This window comes from Enoplosus armatus, chromosome 3, assembly GCF_043641665.1.
Source record: "Enoplosus armatus isolate fEnoArm2 chromosome 3, fEnoArm2.hap1, whole genome shotgun sequence".
Taxonomy (NCBI): Eukaryota; Metazoa; Chordata; class Actinopteri; order Centrarchiformes; family Enoplosidae; genus Enoplosus; species Enoplosus armatus.
In genome coordinates this window covers 4869704-4883204 of record NC_092182.1, presented here as the reverse complement: position 1 = coordinate 4883204, position 13501 = coordinate 4869704, and the positions used below count along the sequence as shown (strand labels likewise).

Below are 13501 nucleotides of genomic sequence, written 5' to 3'. Positions count from 1 at the left end.
ACTATTGGCTTTTTGGGTGACACTGAACGTCGAGGTATCCACATTCCCTAAATGGCATGTACTGTATATTTGGGCCCTTTTTTTTTTTTTTTTACGATGGCTGTCGAATGGCTGGAATGTGCAATGTTTAGGTCTTATTGCAAGTCTTAGGGATTTCTTTTTTTCCCCCTTGATGAAGAAAATGAACATTTCCTCAACACTCACTAAAACTTAAAACGAGTGGTGATACAAATAAAAAGACTACAGGGAATGCACGTTTGTCTTCGAGCACTGAATGAAATTACAGCGTGGAGAAGCAGACATGTTTGATTAACAGCGACAGTTGTGTTCAGGAATCACAATTAGTTGGTCTAAATCATTATCTGTGCCGGTGCACACCTGACATTTTCATTTTGCTTTATAAAAACCCTTGTAAGTGATCAGAAATTCTGTTGCAGCTCAACATGCTCTGCCGTGAGGGGCTGTTTTAAAGTGTAATTTCATAAGGATAAATCATAACCTGCATGATTTCTCTGTCATTCATTCGCATCTTAAATTAAACTTCATTGATGCGTGGAGAGAGCCTTCATTATGAGTAGTGCATTGCCAATGGACTTCATGAGCAGGAGGAGGAGGAGGAGGAGGAGGGGGAGGAAGAGGAAAGGAGGGAGGGGAGGGTGGTGAGGGGGGGGGGGGGCGGACTACATGTCAGAGTGGTGACTTTTTTTTGGGGGGGAGATTGCGGAATAAATGACAGAAAAATACTACTTGGTATCTGACATTCTGCTTCATGTGTGTGCTTAAAAGAACAACATGAAAGGAAATCATAAACATTCATCATCGAGTGCCGACCACACAGAATCTCCACAGCATGGGCATGAGGTCTGATCAGTTTAAAGGAATACAAAGACGCAACAACAATAACAGCATTGAATGGAAAAGACACATTATTTTGATATTCTATAACCTCTCACCCCCCCCAACGAAAACAAACAAAAACACCCCCAAAAAAAACACCCAAATAAAAACAACATCCCTCCCACCCGAGATGGAATCAAACCAATGAGAAGTGTTGAAGGCAGTGACAATGAACAGAAGTCCGCACTCGCTCTCCCTCACACACACACACACACACACACACACACACACACACACACGATGTAAATTAAACGTCAGTCACTCTCTCTCTCTCGTGAGTTTGTGGTCAGATGTGTGTGTCTGAGAGAGGGAGGGAGAGAGAGCAGAGGGGTGGGGTGGGGGGGTTCACACAGCCCGTCTTGCAGTCCGCTGAGTGCAGTCCGTCCTGGAGGGTCGATTACTCGCGAACGCATCACCCCCCCCTCTTGGTACCAAACAAGTCCATCCGACAGACACATGAGTAGAAATGAAGTTTGTTTTCACTTTTTAAGCTTTACTTGAATCAAAAGTAGAAAGGAATCAGGAGAAAAAAAAATCCCTCATGTGGGGGCGTATTCTGTGTTTTGTGTGTGTGTGTTCTTGCTATGTATTGTAATGGCACTAAAAAGTTAACTTGGGAGACATTTGAGAGCTGTCATCAGTAGCTGAGACTGCAGTTCAGTGTTTGTTATCTGCGGAGCGTTTCCGTCTCCCAGATGACCCAGACTGCCTCTGCCTCTGAGGGGCCCGGGGAGGGGGGGGGGGGGGGCTGGGGGTCATGGGGGCGGTGCTAGCCTTACAGCATGTCGTCGTGGCCCTGGTCATCATCGTAATCTCTGTGGTGATCGAAATCCGGACTGTGATTGGCGGTCGTTACCAGGGAGAGGGGCCCTTCGTGGTCTTCGGGGTCCAGTGGTTCCTCCTTAACGCTGATGTGATGCCTGGAGGACGAGAAGAGAGTAGACGTGTGGCTTCAGCGCCGCTATCTTTAACTTTCTTTATAACCTTTCACAGACACAAAGCGATACAGACCTGAGCTGATCCTGTTTATAAAGCAGGAAACAGGGGAACAAAAACAAATGTCTGGCTTCAGTGAGGCTGTGAGTGGGGGCCTCGCTGGTGCTGATGATAATTTCAGCTTTCTTTTGAGGTATTCCAATCCCGGCAAAGCTGGGGGCTTTTCATTTTCATGGCAACCGACAACAGGGTATTCACTTAGAATTGATAAATGAGGAAGATTAACAACGTGAGACGGGGAGAGGAGAGAATGGACTGCGCTGAGCGAGTGGGCCGCCGTTGTCAGCCTCCTGGTGGCGGAGGATCAGCGGCGCGCTGTGTGTTCCCCTTCCTTCTCGTTAACATGCACAACCTGCAAGGCGGGTCTCCAGAGGACGACCCCGAGCCGGCTTCTATCATTAATCAACTTCAAGCAAACACAGCGACCAGACACCGTCGTACATGCTTTAAACTCCAGAATTAATGCACATTTTCAAGCAAGTGTCAATAAGGGAAGAAAAGCGCTGGCAGGAGAGGCGCGGCGAGGAGAGCAGCGGCGGCGCACTCGGCACAACACTGTGATAAGAAACAGAGCCCTTATGAGAATAATAACGCTGTCACTTGTAAACAAGGCAAAAACATGAGCCCCCCCCCCCCCCCCCCCCCCCAAGCTCACAGCCTGGGCAAAAGAGCCACTAAAGAGATGAGATCTGCCAAATTTCTCATTACAGAAACAGAGCAGGAATGAAGCACAAGGGGAGGGAGGGGGGGATCCTGGCTGTGGCAGAAAGGAAAAAAAGAAAAAGAAACATCATGAGCAGCAGCTGCGGGGGACTCGCCGCTCTAACCCGCGGTGCCAGGCTGCTGTAGTGGAGGTAGAGCAGTGTCAGGATGAGGCACCAGGCTCATTTACTACCACAACAAGGGACAACCGGCACATTCCTCACCACCAAAGCCCACATTTGATTTATTCACGCCGGGGTGTCTTGTGCGATTTGCGTGACTATTGTGATGGAGACACTTCCAACGTGCTAACGAGCTGACATATTTGTGTGTGAATTACAAAAAGGGGGGAAAAAGTAAAGTCAGCTTTTCTATCATTTTTCACATCAAAGTGAACTCCACAAGTGCCGTAGCCTCGGGTCTGACTCTGTGGCTGCAGGGCAGACATGAAATTGTTATTATTATGCTATTGAACTGCATGCTGATTCTACAACTTTGCTTATAATTAGAAGTCTCTGGATACCTGCTTCTTCGTCTAGCTGCTTAAAGAGAAGGGCTCTGGTTTCCTCACCGTCCTGTCGACCAGGCAGCACACTGGCACATGTGGAGCACACATGTTACACAGTTAACAGCGGTGGTGAACTTGTGTTGGGAGCGGTGCGAGCCAGAGCATCACAGTGAAATGCACATGTTAGTTTGTCGCTGGTTGCCGGAGCAAGAGGAGACTGAGTGGTAGTGCCACTGTATAGAACATTTAATGCTCGATCCGTAAGGCACGAAGCATCGGGTGTGTTTTGTTAATAAGATAATAAAGTTCTTTAAAAGCAAAAAGAAAACAGATTTAACTCATTTTGTGCTTGAATAAAGCTCATAGACATAATTATGGAGAGAGCGTGTGTGAGCTCCATCAGCCTAAAGATAGAAGCAGAGGGGCAGAGGGAGAAGCAGGCTGCCTTTAGGCCAGCACACCCATCCTGTCTCTGCCTTTCCTGTTCCACAGCCATGCTCACAGCTATGTTCACAGTGATTAGGGATGGCACTTTCCCCCATTTGGCCAGGAGCTCATTACTGCACCTTTTTTTTTTTTTTTTTTTTTTTGGTTTTCAGGCAGAATTTCCCCCAAGCTCAGACATTTCAGGAGGCCATCCCCGAGTCTACCCGCGCTGCACATCGGTGGTCTGCCCCCACATCTGGAAACGATGCAGCGTGTGCTGTATTATTTTAGGCTTCAAACAACTTAGCAGACACTCCTATACAACAAGTGAACGAGGGAGAAGGGGGGGGGGTGGTGTGGTTTCCAGGCCGACCGCAACTTTCCTACATGAGAATCCTGGGTGATGTCCTCCAGACTAATTACGCTTTTGTGTTTGCATTTCTGTTTCCGCGGCACAGAGGCCGTTTCTGTAGGTGTCGCGGCTCGCATTTCAGAGATCAACAGCTCTGTCGCTCTGTGTTCTGGCATTTTGTAAATATTTTAACAAATTGGGAACGCTGATCATGGCGGGGGCCTCAGACAGACAGCGGGACACATGCAGGGGAGTTCATAAACTTGCTGTTAAAATAACAGGGGGGCTCCGGGCCTTTTCTTCCTCTGAAAAGGTGGAGTTTCCTTTTCGGCAGGGAGGCCCGCCACAGCTCTGGCCGTGACCCCCACACACACCACTCCAACATCATACCTCTTTATTTATTGTCCTCTGTGGCATTGTTTCTGTTTCATCTAATGCCACGTATTAGATCACTTTAGAGCACTTTGGGTGGGCACTAAAATCACTTTCTGTCTAAATCTATTTAGAGTGTTGCTGCCTCAGTGGAGTGAGCATCTGAAACTCTTCTCTTTTCTTACACAGACTGTGGCGGAGATATGAAAATGCGTGCGTGTGCCACTCACATAGCTGGCAGGGGCGAGCGTCCCGGGCTGCTGTCACTGCCGTTGCTGTTTCCATGGTCCATCGCTCCATTCATCTCCTCACGGATGGCGTTGGCCAGGGAGTTGAGGGTGGGACTTCCAATGGAAGCAGTAGTGTATAGAGGTATGTTGTTTTCTGCCATTGAAGCCTGAAAAGCAAAGCCCGGAGGCATTAAATGTGAAACGGAAGAGGGTTGTCAGCACTTTCTCAGTTGCCCATCACTCTTTTCATAGCAGTACATCCCCGAAAAAACAAAGACTAAGAGCATATGAGACGGAGAGAGACTTTTAAAGTTCTGAGTGAGGCCGCTGAAGATGAAGTCACTTTCACAAAACTGTTTTTACCTGGAAGGCAGCAGAGAGGGTCGGACCATAGCCCAAGCTGGTCTGAATGTTCTTCACTAAGGCTGGACTTCTGCAAGCAGAAAAAAATCTAATTACAACCACAGACTCGTGTCTAGCACGTACCTAGCATGCATTCCTCAGCTACAGTATCTTGTTTCATAAGAAGAAATCAATGCACTTTGTATAAGAAACTAAATACATTTACTGGTGTAGTAATGTGGATATTAAGGCTATAGTTCTAAGATGTTCAATCACTTGACAACACCACACAACTATCTTCAACACATTTCATGGGAGGAAAGAACGGGCTGATGGAGGCAGAGCTTGTTGAAAGCATGATGGGTGGCGAGCTAGACACAAAAAGCATGATGACAACACTGAGGGCAGAGCATGCAGGTGGGGCCGGGCCTCCGGAGTTTTTTTGCAGGGCAGGCGGGAAGTGCTTACTGTACGAGCAGCTCGTCAAAGTTCTCATCAGCGGCGTATTTCCGAGGGCGGCCTCGCTGTACGTGGCGGCCGCGCTTAAACTCCTCATCATCAACAGTCCAAAAGGACCCAAACTCATCCTCTACTCTCACAAAGCACTTATGCAGGGAAAGGTTGGTGCGAATGGCACCCTGGGAAAGCAAACCAGCGGGGGAGGGGGGGACAGCCAGAAGCAGATGCAGTGATCGACAGGACGGACAGACAGACAGACAGACAGACAGACAGACACAGGGAGGAGGGGAGAGGGTGAGGATCAAAATGAAAATGAGCCATTGTGGGTTATGAGGTATCACCAAAAGGCTTCTGAAAGCATGAAGGGGAAGCACGCCAAAGCAAGCAGGGACTCTGGACGTTATGGCACACAGACAATGAGATGAAGCAGCAGCAGCAGCAGCGTCTCCCCATCAGGACACGGTGAGACAGACACCAGTCAGGGCTCAACAGGCCAAACCTACCCACTGATCTTTTGAGGCCGTCTCTTTTGGAACTCAAGTTCGTCGACTGTCCACACAGCCCCTTTTACGTTTTCTACCCGCACAAAACACTTGTGAAGACTAAGATTATGCCGGACTGCATTCTGCAGTTGGTGTAAAAAAACAAGGAGAGAAAGAAAAGGTTGCTATCAGTGCAGTAAACATGTGTGCAATGGGAAGAAAAGTTTCATTTCAAAGAAGAAACATTTTGACAGGCACTGGACGAAAACCTGAATGAAAACAATAAATAAACCAGAAGGTTACTGGCAGTCAATGGTGCTGAAGTTTCAAATGACTTCAACAACACACAAATATTTCTTGGTTTCCATGGCAATGGAGTTAGTAACACCCTTTTTTCCATCATTCATAACCCTTTTCTGATAAGTAAATGTAATGAGTGAGATGTAGAAACATTTTATTGCGAATATTTGACAAAAAAAGTTCTGGTCATTTTCAGAAAAAAAAGAAAAGAGAGAGAGCTATTAAAACCTAAATCCAGAGTCCAATCCAAATCATTTAGGCATGAAAGTAGACCTGCATATATCATCCCTTTGTTATTCCAGGAGCTATGCTGAGTGTATGTGTGTATACTAAGTGTGTGTGTGTGTGTGTGTAGAGAGAGAGTTGTGGAATCCAGTGTTTATAACACCAATGTGCCCCTATGGAAGGATGTCATTAAGTGTGGGAGATGATGGAGGACGGGGCTGGAGCAGGGTGGTGGTAGTGTGTGTGTGTGTGTGTGTGTTGGGTCTCATCCAGCTGCATGTGACAGATCAGCTAAGGCTTAGGAGAGGCTTTCAGTGCTTCATCACGGCCTTTCTCATTAAAATCTCACTTTATTCCCCGTCATTTCTGTTTTTTTTTTTAGACTGTTGTTTTGTTTTTGTTGTGTGTGTGTGTGTGTGTGTGTGAGTGTGTTTGTGCTGGAAAACAGTGTTCCTTTCTGAAGTGAGCGCGAGGGGCTCAGCCAGGAGTCACTGGCAGAGCACTCCTACGTTAAACTAATGCCACCCACCACCAGAACATCCCCACATATTACAAGAAGATTGTTTTTTTTTTTTTTTTTCATTTTTCTTCTCTCTCTTTCTCCCCCCCCCTTTTTTTTTTTCTTTTTTTCCTTACAAGAATGCACATATTCCTCCCCTTGGTTTTTCTATGTGGTTCATGTGTTTGTTTAAAAGGTGGTTCACTTTGGACCGAATATAAGTGGAGTATTGTTATGTGTTTGGGTAGAGGTTCATTTATAAAGGGTAGCATGCCTGGCTATCACTTAATTCTCCCTAACATCGACGCAGTGTTTCCTTCTGGTTTGAAGAGAGTCAGGAGGAGGAACAGCAGAATTACCTTCCACGTCGCTGCGTTGCGCCTAAAATATGCAAACATTCGTGTGAACCAGTTGTAGATTTCGTTTAGTGTTAGCTGCTTTTCTGGAGATTCGAGGATCGCCTGGATGAGGAACAGTGACAGAAACAAACATTTACAATTATGCTCCCTTCACAGAGTGATCAATAATTCACAAGAGGCTTGCAGGTTTGTGTGCGTTCTCTGGAGAAAAACACCGAAAACAGCAAAGAAACGGTGCATGTGAAGAGTGCGCCCCTCGCTCTGTTTATAGAAGTCTTCTGCACTTTTCCATTCAAAATGGCAGATTTGAATATATTTTCTTTTGTGGGTGTAAATGAAGGGCAAGCGAAAACATTTCTCAGGCAGATTACAGGGCAGCAATTATGGCCGGCTCAGATTAATTCCTGAGATCCCAGATTACTGCGGCCGAGCTATAATTGACTGGCCATCTTAAAACAGGTCCATCCCTACTGTTGTGTGAAATGAATTTGGTAATAATCACAGCCACTGAAATGCTTAATCAAATGCAATTGTCATATGTGGCTGTTTTTTTTTTGAATCCCATACCCTTCTTGCAGTCATTTGAAGATGGTTAATCTGCTCCTCTGTCTAAATTGTGTTCAAAATTGAACAAGGAAGGGACGGAGAAATGTAGTTTGTGAACTCCTAAATAGCTGAGTGTATTCCTTGCTATGACCAGGCAGGGTGGAGGATGTTAAAGGCCCTGTTTTTCATATTTCAACCAGATTAAAAAGAACAAGCAGAGTCCTTACCTGTCTTATTAGTGAGGCGTATGTGAACGGCGGTCTAACATCTGCATTCATGTAAAACTCTTTGTTCTGACTGAGATCTGCACACAGGGAACAAACACAAACTGTGTTAACACGGAATAAAACGATCAGGTGTCAACAGGAATGTTCCATCAGTGGCTGATAACACGAATTATAGCATGACTACAAGGCTGTGTCTATATACAGAAGCAGTATATATATGTGTGTCAGTTATTGAGCAGGGTGGTGAGTTTGTGCGTTCATACCTGGAGAGATGGGCATGTTGTACTTTTCTGAGTAGCGCCGTCGCATGGGGCCCACGCTGTGGAGGCTGTTGGCTGTGATGACGGAGTGGGTCTGGGACAGGGGCGTGAGGGGTGCTGTGGGTGTGGTGGGGGTCTGCGGCAGGCTCAGAGGGGGAGAGGCCTCCGGGGCCGATTTGGACAACGTGACGTTGGACACCAGGTTGAGCTGGAGGAGAGAAACAAACAAGAGACACAGACAGGCAGGAGCACAGTTAGTCTAATTACCCCGGTGTCTCAGACGCCTCATTGACTATGCATATCTCCTCTCTAATTGCAGGCGGGCCCTGAGATGATCCATGAACGTTCGCTAAATGTTTGGAAAACAACGCCGGAGCCCCGCTCCTCCACCTCCTCTATTCTTCACGCTCTGCTCTCTCCTCCCTCCCTCCCTCTCTCTTGCTGCCGTGTCAGGCCTTTCCCCGGCTTTCTGTTTCATCGCCTTTGTTAAATCTTTTGTCCCTCTTGTCCTGTTTGGACAACACTCCCCCCCCCACACACACACACACACACTCCCCGCCTCATCCACCAACTGTGGTAACCACTGAGGGGTCGAGCAGGAGAAGGGAAGATGGGCGTCCCGAACTGCTCTGAAAAATGACAGTGTGACTCTCACCTACCGCTGAGCAGCCCCGCTAATAAGGCAGCCAGAGGAAGGAGCCGATCTGGGCTAATTACAAGCTGAAATTGTATTGTGAGGACTCTAATTAGGAGCTGCTTATGGAGGTGATCTGATGATTAACTGCTGTATCTGACTGACCTCCATCATCAGGCCGCAGCAAAGATGGCCTCACAGTGTTTTCACGGACAGCCTTATGTAGAGAATGTTTGGTTTTTACCACTGAGGCCTGGTGTATGTGTGTGTGTGTGTGTGTGGATAGGTTGGGCGGGCTGAGGAGGAGGGATTTAAGTAATAATGGCTACAAGGTAAACTAATTATGGCCAAGTGCTCCAAAGGTATAGCATGGCTTCCAGCAGCTGTGGCGGCTTCGAGCCAAGTGCCGAGCCTCCGAACTGGAGGAGCAGCAGTCAAGTGGAAAATTCTCGCCTGACCCCCTGCTCCAGCTATTAATTGGCAGGAAAACTAATGACACAGATACATATTCCAACAAAATTGTTCTAATTGCTAATTTGCCGAAGGAGGCCAGTTTCCAAATTAAACATGACTTCAGACTGTGAGAAAAGGAAAGGGGAGAAAATACAGTGAGAGAAATGGAGAGCTGGGGGGAAAAAAACCCCCAAAAAACGAGACAATGTCTGATTTCTGCTGATAATGTCTCGGAGGTGACGGAGGGTTTGACGACAGACAGGTGGACGTGAACCCATCCTGTTCAGCCACCAAGTATTGAACATTATATTAACACTCATTACCAACAGGTATAATATAGATATCAGAAATCCAAGATTGGTATCCCCAGAATTCAAATTTTTTGTTTTGTTTATTGATAATTAACACATTTGTTTTTGTTTTATTTTGCACAAAAATGTAATTATTAAGTTTCAAGCTGCTCCCACCAAAATGAGTGACATTTGTGTTTTCTCCCACTTTAACAGACATGTGTCCAAGTCCTCACAATGTCTATTTATGTTTTGGAGGCTGCGCTGTGGCTTTTTGGCAGAGTCTGCCCAAATAATTTGGATTACTGCGGGGATGCACTAAACGCAGACTACATCCTCCCCAACAGTAGCAGGAGACGTGTTATTCTAAATCATGAGCAAAATAAATCACACTTGGGTTTCGCGTGTTTCTGACACAATGCTATCAATAGAAGGGGGCTGCGGTGTTGACTTCTCTTCCTGTGGATTAGCAGGCTTTGTTTCATGTTTCATCCATATTCCCTGGCAATAAACACAGAGAGGCTTCAACAATAGGCCAGACAGGCTGGTAATAGCCTTGCCTTTGTTTGCCTCACCATTTGGGCTCACTCCAGTGCCTAGACAAAATGAGACTTCAGACTGAAATTAATTAAATGGTAATTGGTGATCTAATTATACTGGCTTTGACTCGGCAAGCTGCTAAAGAAAATAAACAAAAAGTCCCTCCTTAATTATGTATGGCGTAAAAGGTCAGATTTCTGACAAGAATGCTTAGTGACACCGAGTGCAGACACCCACCCCCACACACACACACACATACATACACACACAGAGGCAAATACAAACACGCACACAGAAACACGCATTGCTAATGTGGCGCATTTTGTTTTGAACCCCCCACCCTTGCTGCCTGCCCCCATCCACCTCAGAGGACTAAAATGAATCCTATTCATGCACAGTATCAGTTTGTTTGTCTTTAATTATAACTAAATGTAAACCAGCAGACTCATCTGAGCTACTTTGCTGTGACAGCTGGCTGCTTCTACATGCCTTTATTATATGCAACAGCACAGAACAGCAGAAAAGCATAAGTAGCAATTACTGGGAGAACACAGAGCGGCTGTATCTCCGGTCAGCTCCGAGAATACTTTCATTCTACTCAAAGGAGGCTTTTTTTGGGGGGGGTGGCGCCCTTTGATGCTGCAATCTCACTAAAGCCTGGGTGGGGGCCATGGGTCCTGACCTGTGTAAGTCCACCACTCACCCAGCCAAAGCGAGACATATTTACCATAGCATCTCCTAGCAGCTCGCAGCAGGCAAAGTGGCACTGGAGAATGGGAGTCTATTTATTTGAATAAAAAAAAAAAAAAAATCCCACTTCGCCCCCTCGAGAGCGTTAACGCTGAGCTCTGACACAGCCGTTCTCACAGGCCCCTGGGAGAGAGGAGAGGTAGCCAACTCAAGATGCTATCTGCCGCCCCTACCACTTTTCATATACAAATGTCCCCGTGTCAGAGCTCTCGTTTTGCACTCTAATCTACACAATCAGTGTGTGTGACAGAGGCACAGCTTTAACAGACAGCCTATTGTCGCTCGACACCTCCGGGCGCTTTATGTTGACTGGCTGTGCTGTGTGGAGCGCACATGCAGCCTCTGCACGTCAATGACCACCTCTCTGACTGTAAATAAATGATCCAAGCCGCACAGTGTGCTGAGAGACAAGACGCCTGCATGTACATTGTGCATCTGTGTGAGTGTGTGTATGTGTGCGCGCATGATTTCAGATTCACGCCCTGCAGTAAAATGATCTTTCCACACTTGGCTCTCTCTGAATGAACTGTCATACAGACTGAAATATGGTGGTGAGGCCCCTTCTTAAACATGACAAAATAGCACAGACACTTAAATGCCATATGTTAAGCCCTTGCCCCTATAGGGGAGGGATTAAGCAGTGGGCTTTATGGCATGGCATATATTAAGAGTGATAAGCATGATGTCTGGAATGTGTCAAGAAGACAATAAATTGATCTGCTGTTACATTTATTCAAAATTCATGTCACCTGCAGAAAACTTTGGTGAACATTTTGGTTTCTTTTCTCCTCCTGCAAGATTTAAATTTTTAAATGACCTTCATTCTGGTGTTGACCTTGATGCCAAACTACAACGACATTTAAGCTGAAACCATATATAACATTTCTTGTTTTGTCTGAATGTTTGGACAAAATAAATGATACATTGACCCACGATTAGCCTGTATTTGGATCTAATTTTACTCTTAACTACTCTTTACTTTTAAAGTGGGTAATTTCTGACAAATTTTTAACCCGAAATGAGGATTCAAATGTCCTTAAAGAAGCGCCTGTTTTCACAGAAAATCAATATTATATTAGCAGCAGCTTTTACCACTGATAATTTGGAATTTTGGACACTAGCAACCTTAGCTTAACCTGTTTCTTTCAACATCAGTAAGGAATATCTTATGTCTACACATCAATCGATCAACAATATCTTATACCTCTACTTGAAATATGACAATCTAAATATATTGCTTCAATTGTTTCATAATGTAGTTCATTCACTTTTTTGATGATTCTACATGCGTCAGCATGAATTTGTTGTTGGAAACTTTGCTTTTAAAAGCAAAAAATAAATAAATGTTACGTTATGTTATCTATTCATAAAACATAATGTCAGTTATTATTATTTCCCTGCGCTTTCTCATCTTCCCTGGCTGAGATGGGGGCCGTTACAGAGTGCACATCCAGTTCATCACAGACACCAAATTGAATCTCGGATGTCAGCAGATGTGGTCCAAACAATATTTACTGCCTCCCTCAAGAGAACAGCTGTTTTTATTTAGCAGATAAATAAGAAGATGGAGGAAGGGATTAATGAATACATGTGTGCCAATTAAGACAAACAAAAGGACGAGGGGAGGAGGGACGAGAGAGAGAGAGAGAGAGAGAGAGAGACGTATGACAGGGCTGCTGCTCACCGGCTGTGGGGTGGCTTTGGGCTCCGTGGACTTGACATGAAGGTGCGTCATCATAGCTTGCAGACGCTCTTTGTCTTTTGCTAGCTGTAATGAGGAAAGAGAACGCATTGAAAGGAAGAAAAAAAAACATGTATTTCTCTACTTCTGTTAATTCCATGCATCCCTTTTCAGCAAAGACATTTTTTATAATCAGCGTGTTTGAACAAATCGATCTTTTTGCTCCCGAGGCCGTCTAATTATTTGTTTTCAAAATGCTTTTGGAAGCTGTCAACAACTCCGCACTTCAGACGATCTAACAACTGCCTCCACTTCAAGGTTAAAAGATGCTGCGTCTCATTGCCAATAACAAGCCCGGGCCCTTTTCTACCTGTCTGAAACTCAGCGCTGTCTTAGCTGCCAGCTTAAATTATGGTGATAGGCTGCATGCAGAGGAAGTCTGCGTCTGATAAAACCTTCACCTCCATCTCTCTGGTATTTACACCACGAGAGCGGAAATAACAGGACGTCGGTGTGGTGTAATGTTTGAGCAACTGAACTCTCATTGTTTAAAGTTAACATCCTGTAAACCACAACTGTTTCATACTCATTATCAGTCATTTTTTGGGGGGGTATTATCTGGCTAATATGTGAACCACGCTGCATAAAATCTGGAACACATTACATGTGATCCTTGCTGTGTTTGCTTTGCAACTGTAGCAGCAGCTAATTAATAAAAATACAGTTGAATGGAATGGTTGGTTTTATAATAATAATAATAATACTAATAATAATAAGTGAAACCTTATATTAGCATAGCATGTTCACCATTGAACCCACCCATCGCCACACATACACCATATGACACACTGGCCATTTTAATGCCCCTCTAATGGAATGACGGTGAGCCATGTCTTTTTCCGTAAGTGCACTCTTAATGTGCAGATTTTTTCTTTCTTGCAGGAAAGGACAATGAAAGATAACACATAGGG

General features: G+C 45.3%; 1 protein-coding gene across 7 annotated transcripts in view; it reads right to left on the bottom strand.

Annotated features, from left to right (window-relative positions):
• Positions 1 to 1451: 1451 nt before the first annotated feature.
• The window catches only part of foxp1b (forkhead box P1b), a 76540-nt gene continuing 64490 nt past the window's right edge, over positions 1452 to 13501 (bottom strand). For 6 of the 7 annotated variants that reach the window (XM_070901937.1, XM_070901936.1, XM_070901933.1 and 3 more), the window contains 8 exons: positions 12534 to 12617; positions 8186 to 8390; positions 7923 to 7999; positions 7150 to 7251; positions 5788 to 5909; positions 4847 to 4916; positions 4484 to 4650; positions 1452 to 1817 (listed from right to left, as the gene is read on the bottom strand). In XM_070901937.1, the coding sequence (XP_070758038.1) occupies positions 1673 to 1817; positions 4484 to 4650; positions 4847 to 4916; positions 5788 to 5909; positions 7150 to 7251; positions 7923 to 7999; positions 8186 to 8390; positions 12534 to 12617 (972 nt within the window). In that variant the 3' untranslated portion in view covers positions 1452 to 1672. Of the gene's footprint in view, positions 1818 to 4483; positions 4651 to 4846; positions 4917 to 5293; positions 5464 to 5787; positions 5910 to 7149; positions 7252 to 7922; positions 8000 to 8185; positions 8391 to 12533; positions 12618 to 13501 lie in introns of all 7 variants that reach the window. The other variant, XM_070901935.1, reaches the window with a different exon arrangement.